Source organism: Penaeus vannamei, unplaced genomic scaffold (genome assembly GCF_042767895.1).
Source record: "Penaeus vannamei isolate JL-2024 unplaced genomic scaffold, ASM4276789v1 unanchor317, whole genome shotgun sequence".
Classification (NCBI taxonomy): domain Eukaryota; kingdom Metazoa; phylum Arthropoda; class Malacostraca; order Decapoda; family Penaeidae; genus Penaeus; species Penaeus vannamei.
The window spans coordinates 15001-25000 of record NW_027213321.1 but is presented as its reverse complement, the minus strand read 5'-3'; the positions used below and the strand labels follow the sequence as shown (position 1 = coordinate 25000).

Here is a 10000-nt window from a genome sequence, read left to right as displayed (position 1 = left end):
TGTTTACGTTTCCAAGAAGCACGACGGGAAATGCGGTGAGTCGCTGGGGGTTGGGAAAAGGTGTCTGTCTGTGTCTTACAGGCGGGGATACTGATTGACATGTCTGCACACACACACACACACACACACAGACACACACACACACACACACACACACACACACACACACACACACACACACACACACACACACACACACACACACACACACACACACATACACACACACACAAATATATAAAAGCCATGTCGTCTTTCTATATATTTGTATGCAAATGTGTGTGTGTGTGTGTGTAGATACATACCTACATGTATATAAATAAATATAGATATAGATAGATATAGATATAGATATAGATACATACATATATATATATATATATATATATATATATATATATATATATATATATATATATATATATATATATATATATATATATATATATATATATATATATATATTTATGCTTATATTCACACACACATTTAAGTATGAGTGGCTGGGTGTAAACACACAAAGAGAAAGAGAGTGTGATGGTGAGAAAGATAGATAGAAAAAGAGATAGATAGATAGCATGGAGGGAGTGAGTAAGTGTGTGTGTGAGAGAGAGAGAGACAGACAGACAGACAGACAGATAGATAAAAAGGGAGATATGCAGGACCCAAATACAGTTCATCCCTCTCCCCGTTTTCAATGACCCCCCTCAATGACCCCCCCCCCTCGTTCCATTCTCCCCCCCCCCCAACAGCCTGCAACCCCGTCGTCGCCTGCCCAGAGATCTACGCCCCCGTGTGTGGCAGCGACGGCAAGACCTACGACAACGACTGCAGTTTCCAGGCAGCTGTTTGCACGAATCCAGGTCTTACGAAGATTCGAGACGGCAATTGTGGTATGTTTTCAGTTAGGGATTCTGTTTCGTGTTGTATGTTGGTTGTCGGTTAAAAATGTTTTTTTTGTTTGTTTATTGCGTTTTCTTTTTCTTTTTCTTTTTTTTTTCTATTTCTGTGTCTGTATCCGTGTTTCTGTCTATTTTTTTCTGTTATTTTCTGTGTACCTGGATCTCTGCTTGACTTTCCATATCTCACTGTTTCAGTCTCTCTATCCATCTCTATCTATCTATATATCTATGTATCTCTCTCTCTCTCTCTCTCTCTCTCTCTCTCTCTCTCTCTCTCTCTCTCTCTCTCTCTCTCTCTCTCTCTCTCTCTCTCTCTCTCTCTCTCTCTCTCTCTCTCTCTCTCTCTCTCTCTCTCTCTGTCTCTCTCTCTCTCTCTCCCTCCCTCCCTCCCTCCCTCTCTCTATATGTATATCTATGTATTTTTCTCTCTCTCTCTCTCTCTCTCTCTCTCTCTCTCTCTCTCTCTCTCTCTCTCTCTCTCTCTCTCTCTCTCTCTCTCTCTCTCTCTCTCTCTCTCTCTCTCTCTCTCTCTCTCTCTCTCTCTCACTTTCACTCTCACTCACTCACTCCTTCTATCTATCTATCTATCCTCCCTCCCTCCTTTAAGCCCTCAAGAGTCAATTCTAATAATATTCACACACACACACACACACACCCCTCCCCCCTCCCCACAGACACCCTCACACACAACATACCGCCCCCACACACACACACATACCACCCCCACACACACATACCCCCCACGCACAACACATACACCCTCCCCCAGACACACATACCCCCCACACACAAATACCCCCCACACACACCTCCCCCCACACACACACATACACCCCACACACACACAACATACTCCCTCCCACACACACACACACACCCCCACACACACCTCCCCCCACACACACATACACACCCCCACACACACATACACCCCCCCCCACACACACACCCCCACACACACACACACCCTGCCCACAAACACATACCCCCCCACACACACACACCTCCCCCCTCCCCCCGTCACACCTCCCCTCCCCCACACACATACCCCCCACACACACACATACCCCCTCACACACACACATACTCCCACACCCCACACCCCACCCACACCACACACACACATACACACACATACCCCACCCCCACCCCCACTCCCACACACACATACTTACACACACACATACCCCCCACCACCCCCTTTTCACCTACACACACACACACATACACACACATACCCCCCACCCCACCCCCCACCCCACACACACAGATACACGTTCCATAACCCCGAGACACAGCACTAACACTTCGCCAACTCGTCCCCTCAGACTGCACTCCCCTCCTCGGCTGCCCCAAGAACTACCGGCCCGTGTGTGGCAGTGACGGAGAAACCTACAACAACATCTGCTTCTTCGAGATTGCAAAGTGCAAGAACCCGTTGCTCTTCAAATTGTCTGACGGACCGTGTGGTGAGGGCTCTGAGTGGCTTCTGTTGCTGGCTCTTTCCTTGGTTGTGTGTGTGTGTGTGTGTGTGTGTGTGTGTGTGTGTGTGTGTGTGTGTGTGTGTGTGTGTGTGTGTGTGTGTGTGTGTGTGTGTGTGTGTGTGTATGTGTGTGTGTGTGTGTGTGTGTGTGTGTGTGTGTGTGTGTGTGTGTGTGTGTGTGTGTATGTGTGTGTGTGTGTGTGTGTGTGTGTGTGTGTGTGTGTGTGTGTGTGTGTGTGTGTGTGTGTGTGTGTGTGTGTGTGTGTGTGTGTGTGTGTGTGTATGTGTGTCTTTTTGTTTCCTCATTTGGTAAACGAAATAAAATGATGTATAGCTGATAAGTAGATAAATATATGAATAATTTAAATCATATAAATATATAAAGATAGATATATATGTCATATGAATATATACAGATAAATATACAAATCATATGAATCATATTGATGTTTAAGAATAGATATATATCATATAAATCACATGAATACATAAAGATGAATATATAGAACATATCAATATATGATTGATGTGTAGATGCGTTTACGTTGTAATAGATGAAAGAAAATAGGCGTTAATGTTACAAAGATTGCATAAATTTGAATATCACGAACTGTGATATATATCTGAATGAATGAATTAAAAGCAAATAACTATCCTAAATCAATACAACTATTCACAACCATTAAGAATCTCCAATGAGACGTTAGTAAATGAATATACTTATAATTATAAACTTTTCTCACATCACTGCAGGTCGAAAGGTTGTCCCTATAAAGAATTATAAATTAAGAACTTTAACTTTTCTCACTTATGATTATTACATAAGTTGTGCCTATAAAGAATTATAAACGATAAACATTAACTTTTCTCACTCTTCTTTTATTACAGGTCGAAAGGTCGTGCCTATAAAGAAGGGGTATTAAAGAAAACACCAGAAGACCAAGCAGTTTTCTTTTTCTTTACTTTTTTTCATTTTTGTTATTTTTTTACTCTTTAGTGTGATATGATGAATCCGAGAATTTCGTTCTGGTAGTTAAAAAAAAAAACTCTTCACAATTTATTAATTTGTTGATGATAATTTATAAAAAAAAATGATAATGAAGAGTAGATTTTGGGCAAAACATATAAATAGGAGTAAAAGTGACCTTTAAGATTTTAATAGACAAAATAGATGCTAAAATGTGAGACAATATTGCTTATTGAATAGCAATTATTACAGTGTTATACATTTGTTTATATATTAACTTGTAATTGATATATGCTTTTAAGAATTATTGCTTATTATCATTATAACATTTATTTATCACCTTCCTCCTATCTTATTATTTCCTATTATTTTTAATCATTATTATATTTGTTATATATCATTTATCATTATAACAATATATTTCGAGGCACTGTAGTCGGTTTCAATTTTGGTCATATGTCTTCTTTAATATCACTTCATTGAATAAATGGATAAAAAAAAATTGTATCAGTTTGATTACCCTTATCCAATAAAGATTAGCAGAGGTTCGTGTACACAGAAACACACGCACGCACACACACACACACACACACACACACACACACACACACACACACACACACACACACACACACACACACACACACACACACACAGACAAACACACACACGCATATATATATATATATTTATTTATATATATATATATATATATATATATATATATATATTCGTATATATATATTCATACACACTCAACAGCAACACCAGTGGAAGACATGCGAAGGAGCATTAAGAAGAAGAAATGGCAATGGGCAGTTCACCCCCCCCCCCCCAGACAGGACGAAAGGTGGAGAAGGAAAGTAGCAGAATGTAAATAAGTCAGAGAAGGAGAAGAAAGCCCATTGACGGGATGGGATTCGGAGGACAAAGATTGGAAACAGAGAGAGCAAGATTGGAAAGATTCGAAAAGATTGCAGTGGAATGCTGCAGTCTGATGATGATGATTATTTCTCTCTCTCTATCTGTTTATCTTTATCTCTATGTCTCTCTCTCTTTCTCCCACTTTTCTCCCCCCCCCTCTCTCTCTCTCTCTCTCTCTATCTATCTATCTTTCTCTCTCTCTCCTCTCTCTCTTTCTTTCTCTCTCTCTCTCTCTCTCTCTCTCTCTCTCTCTCTTTCCTCTCTCTCTCTCTCTCTCTCTCTCTCTCTCTCTCTCTCTCTCTCTCTCTCTCTCTCTCTCTCTCTCTCTCTCTCTCTCTCTCTCTCTCTCTCTCTCTCTAATTCCCCCTCTCTCTCTCTCCCTCCCTCCCTTCCTCCCTTCCTCCCTCCCTCCCTCCCTCCTCCCTCCCTCCCTCATCCTTTCTTTCTTTCTCTCTCTCTCTCTCTCTCTCTCTCTCTCTCTCTATCTCTCTCTCTCTCTCTCTCTCTCTCTCTCTCTCTCTCTCTCTCTCTCTCTCTCTCTCTCTCTCTCTCTCTCTCTCTCTCCCTCCCTCCCTCCCTCTCTCTGGAGTTCAAATTATAACATACAACACTGTACCAAGCGGAAGTTGCATGGTCCAGGAGCCTTCTACAATGACTTTTGTTCATAAGGACGATGGAACACATGAACACAATGGAATTATGGACCAAGGGCGTTATTACAGAGAGAACAGATTGGAGAATGGAGTGGGAAGGGGAGGGAGGGGAAGGGGGAGGTGTGAGGGTGGAAGGGGAGGGAGGGTGGAAGGGGAGGGAGGGGGAGGTGGAGGGTGGAAGGGGAGGGAGGAGTGGGGGAAGAGGGAGGGGAAGGGGGAGGTAGGAGAAAGGGAGGTAGCAGGGAGGAGTGGGGGAGGTGGGTGGGAGGAGGGATGGGGGAGGAGGAGGGGGAGGTGGGAGGGTGGGAAGTGGATGGAGGAGAGTGGGGGAGTGAGGGTTGGAGAAGCGGGAGGTGGGAGGGAGGAGTAGGGGAGGGAAGAGGGGAAGGGAAGGGATGAGAAGGGAGGTGGGAAGGTGGAAGGGAAGAGAGAGGAAGGAAGGAAGGAGAGAGAGGAGGGAAATGGATGAGGGAGAGGGTGAATGGGGTGAGAGACGAGCGGAAGGGAGGAGGAGGGGAAGGGAAGTTGAGGAAGGGAAGGAGATAAGAAGGAGGCAAGAGAAGAAGAGAAGAGGAGAGAGAGGGAAGTGAGAAGCAGATACAGATAAACGGGGTGGGAGTGAGGGGAAAAGGGTGGGGGGAGGGGGAGGGGGTGCAGCAGGGGAGGGGGAGAGGAGGGGAGAATGAAGGAGGAAGGAGAGAGGAGAGAAGATAGAAAGGGGGAGATGAGAGAGGAAGAAGAAGAGATAGAGAACGCGAGGGAGAGACGCGAGAGAGGGGAGAAGGGAGAGGGGAAGGGGGTGGGGGGGTGACACTGAGTTATGTGGAGGGGGGGAGGGGGAGGGGTGTCCTAGATATAATTTAAAAGAATGACAGCTAAAGTGACCACCAGTTACACTACAGTCAGGCAGGTGGGAACTTGCTGTCACCTTGTACTTATAAATCCTTAAAAATACTTAGCTAGTCACAGATACACTAGTTTCCCGGAATAATACTTATAACGGTTTGTTACTTTCAAATCTATTTATCATTTTGTGTATACTCTTTTCTATCTTTATTTCATTCTTTTGATCTTATTTCTATTTTATTATGATTATTTTTCTCTTTTGTTTTGACGCCTGGATCTCGACATGAACATTATGTATCTACGCATCATTTTGTTTGTTTGTTTGTTTACAGGTATATGGATAGAAATACTTTGTGCCTATACTTTAATATCTAAAATTGTTGTTGTTGATGATGTTTTTCATGTTGTTTTTGTTGTTGTTTTATGTTTTTATTTTGTTGTTTTTCATGTTATTGTTTTTGTTGTTGTTGTTTTTGTTTTTATGGTGTTATTCATGTTGTTTTTGTCTTTGTTGTTTTTCATTTTTTTAATGTTTTTCTTATTTGTTGTTTTTGTTTTTCATGCTGCTGTTGTTGTTTTTCATGTTGCTGTTTTCATGTTGTTTTTGTTGTTATTGTTTTTGTTTTTCATGCTTTTGTATTTGTTGTTGTTTTTGTTCTTGTTGTTTTTCATGTTACTGTTGTTGTTTTTGTCGTTGTTGTTGTTGTTGTTGTTGAATTGAACATTTTATTCATTTTTCATTTTGTTGCTGTTGATGTTGTCGATTTGAACCAATCACGTGACAGGAAGCACGGATCAGACAATGAAACATTAGCTAGAATTTTTCTAACATCACTGTACATGAGCGTAGATTTATCCGTTTTGGATATGAATTAAAACAAATACAAATATATATATGAATATATATATATATATATATATATATATATATATATATATATATATATATCAGATAAATTGCCGCTATTGTATTCCTGTGTAACTGTCAGAGTCGTTGATTTGACATTAATATTTGGATACGTTTTAGACGGCCTTCACAGAACGGTTGGAATGCTTTGCCACATCTATTTGGATCTAATTTGAATATGGTAAAATTTTCGTGTCTAGTGAGTTGTAAAACCGACTGTTGGAAATGTGTTTTCTTGATAATGGTGCTGGGCTGGGTGCAATTTTGGGAGGAGGGATGTTGCGGGGAGGAAAGTTGGCAACATTGGAACGCCTATGGTCAGTCCTTCTCGAAATGCCATAAGGACAGGTGGGAGAGAGAGAGCGTCTCTTGTCGAGGCCGAATTTAGTGTTAAAATGAGGTAAATGGGAGAATTAAAGTATCTAATAGGGGGGGGGATACCCATATATATGGAATGTGTAGCTGAGTCCTTCCCGAAGCGCCAAACTGACCGAGAGCGAGCCGAGGAGGACGTCGCAGCCGGCGGACGCCATCTTGGAGCCCCCAACTGTGCTCGAGAGAACATCTTACCTCCTTAGACCATCAAGGACCATCGGCGTGAGGGTCTCATCGAAGAGGATAGGTCCTGTGATGCCTGTGTCAGGACCGAAGTGGTTAAAGAAGGGTCGAGATGGTATTTTCGCGAGTGAATGACGGGGTGGGAGAAAGGCCTATCCCCCCCCCCCACAGTCCAGCAAAGTGGTGTTCAATTTTTATTTTCATGTATGGTGTCAGTGAGAGAGTTTAGTTTATGGTGTGTTGTTCCTTGAGGGGAAATTGGGGTTGCAATGTAATGCTAGGGGCAGGAAATGGTATAATAAGCCTTAAGTCAAGGTCAACATAGCAGTTTTATTTGTGCTGGAAAGGAGAAATAGTAATTTGTTTCCTCTGGTATATTATGGCCTAGAGGTGTCATACAGAAATTGCTTGATTTCTTTTGTTTTTGTTATATAAACACATTAATTTTGTGTTAATAAATGTCTCAAACTGGAACACTCTATATAAACCATACTTACTAGATAGCACCAGAACCAGCTGCCGTGCCAGCTACCGAATTAACACATAATAAGGGTTTTTTCGGGATACTTATTTTAAACCAAAACCCGGATGGTGGCAGCGCTGCTCAGTAGTTATGTCAAAGAATTAATATGACTATAAATTGATTATATTAATTTCTAATATCACGATTTTTTTTTTTTTTTATGTTGGCAACCAGTAATGCAAAAAACTGTGATATAATCATTAAGGAATTTTATATTGTTTATGTATATATACAATTGGCGTTATGTAATAATGGTAATGATAATAGTAATGATAATAATGATACAAATAACAATAATAATACTGATGAAAATAACAGTAATACTGATTATATATATATATATATATATATATATATATATATATATATATATATATATGAATCAATATATATATATATATATATATATATATATATATATATATATATATATATATATATATATATATATATACATTTAATGTAATATGCATTTTATTAATTTTCTGATAATCACTTACATGATTGGAGTTAGAATATAAAAAATACATTTTAACAAAATTAACAGTATCAATTTTGTGATTACACGTACTAGCATCCGTATGTAAGTTTTTATAAAGTATATCAAAGTATATAAACATAATATAAAAAGTATATCAAAATATATGAACAGTATATAAAAAGTATATCAAACTATATAAAAGGTATATCGAAGTATACAAACAGTAAATAAAAAGTATATCAACAGTATATAAATTATAACAAAGAATATATTTTCTTCACAGACCTCAAGACAAAGGAAGATGGCAAACAAAGTGTTCCTTTTCACCTTTCTTGTGGTGGTCGTTGCAGTCTCTGGCTACGGGAGTAAGTTGCAGTGATGTTTCTGACTTATCTTGGTGTAATATTAGCAAGTTTAGGTAGTAAGTTGCGATAATATTTCTAACTTATCTTGGTGTAATATTAGGAATTTGTGTAGTTATGTCGTTGATTTATTTAAAAAATTGGTGGAAAATATGGGAGGCAAATTATCAAAGTGTTTGCTTTATGATATTTCTAACTTATCTTGGTGTAATATTAGCAAGTTTAGTAAGCGAGTTGGAAAAATATTTCTAAATTATCTTGGTGTAATATTAGGAATTTATGTAGTTATATCGTAAAATTGATTCAAGAATTTGGTGAACAAAATGGGACGCAAATTAAAGTGATATATTAATTATAACTTTATGATATTTCAAACTTATCTCGGTTTGATATTATCAACTTTGGGATCTTACTTTTACAGTTTAACTACATTTAGTAATTTGGTGGCTAATTCGAAAGCAAATTTTTGTGTAATTTGGTGGATAATTCGAAAACATATTATTGTTTGTTTTTATCGAAGCATAATTTTTTCATTATGAAACCGAAACATTAGCAATTTACACATTTTGTTTTTATGGTAATTACCTTCAGTATCATATAAAGAGTTTAAAGTTTTTTTTTTTTTTTTGCTGATTTCACTATGTCTAACCATACATTTTTTATAACGAACTGGAAACATTATCAATGTCAGTTCATTATATCAAGTATTAGACATAAAAAAAATCCTAAATAAACTATTCGTTGATTCCAATATTTGTTAACAATACTTTATTATTACGTACAAAAATATAATAATTATCGTACAAAAATATAATAATTATTATCGTTTTTCTCCAGTATTGCGATAAAAAAATGTGAACGTATACTCATATTTTGTGTCTACGAATCTTTTATATTATTTCTAAAAAGTATAAAAAAACCTGCTCGCTAATTTCAGTCTAACATACCTTGTCATAATAAACCATTTATATAATGTAATTGAAAAAAGTATAAAAAATCATTTGATAATTACACGCTCAGTTACCAGATTCCGCCATCACGTTAAAAAGTCGAAATTAACTCATTCGCTAATTTTTTCTCCCTCTAAACCACATTCTCCCCCCCCCCCCCCCCCGCGACCTTTACGTATATTATGTATAAAAAGAAAAAAGTCGAATATTTGCGAATTTCACTCCCTCTCAACGAACAGCCCTTATGGTATATGTAAATATAGATAGATAAATAGATAGATAAACAGATAGATAAATAGATAGATAAACAGATAGATAAATAGATAGATAAACAGATAGATAGATAGATATTTAACTCCCTCTAACCTTATTCAACGAACAGCCCTTATGGTATATGTAAATATAGATAGATAGAGATAGATAGATAGATAGATAGATAGATAG

At 38.3% G+C, this 10000-nt stretch overlaps 1 protein-coding gene across 1 annotated transcript in view; it reads left to right on the top strand.

Moving 5' to 3' along the window:
* Window positions 1–10000, top strand: part of LOC113803873 (uncharacterized) — a gene marked incomplete at its 5' end in the record, with an annotated part of 18542 nt that continues 8542 nt past the window's right edge. The window contains 6 exon segments of the mRNA XM_070119538.1: window positions 1–35; window positions 753–893; window positions 2231–2371; window positions 3274–3301; window positions 6803–7030; window positions 7162–7355. Coding sequence (XP_069975639.1) covers window positions 1–35; window positions 753–893; window positions 2231–2371; window positions 3274–3301; window positions 6803–7030; window positions 7162–7355 — 767 coding nt within the window.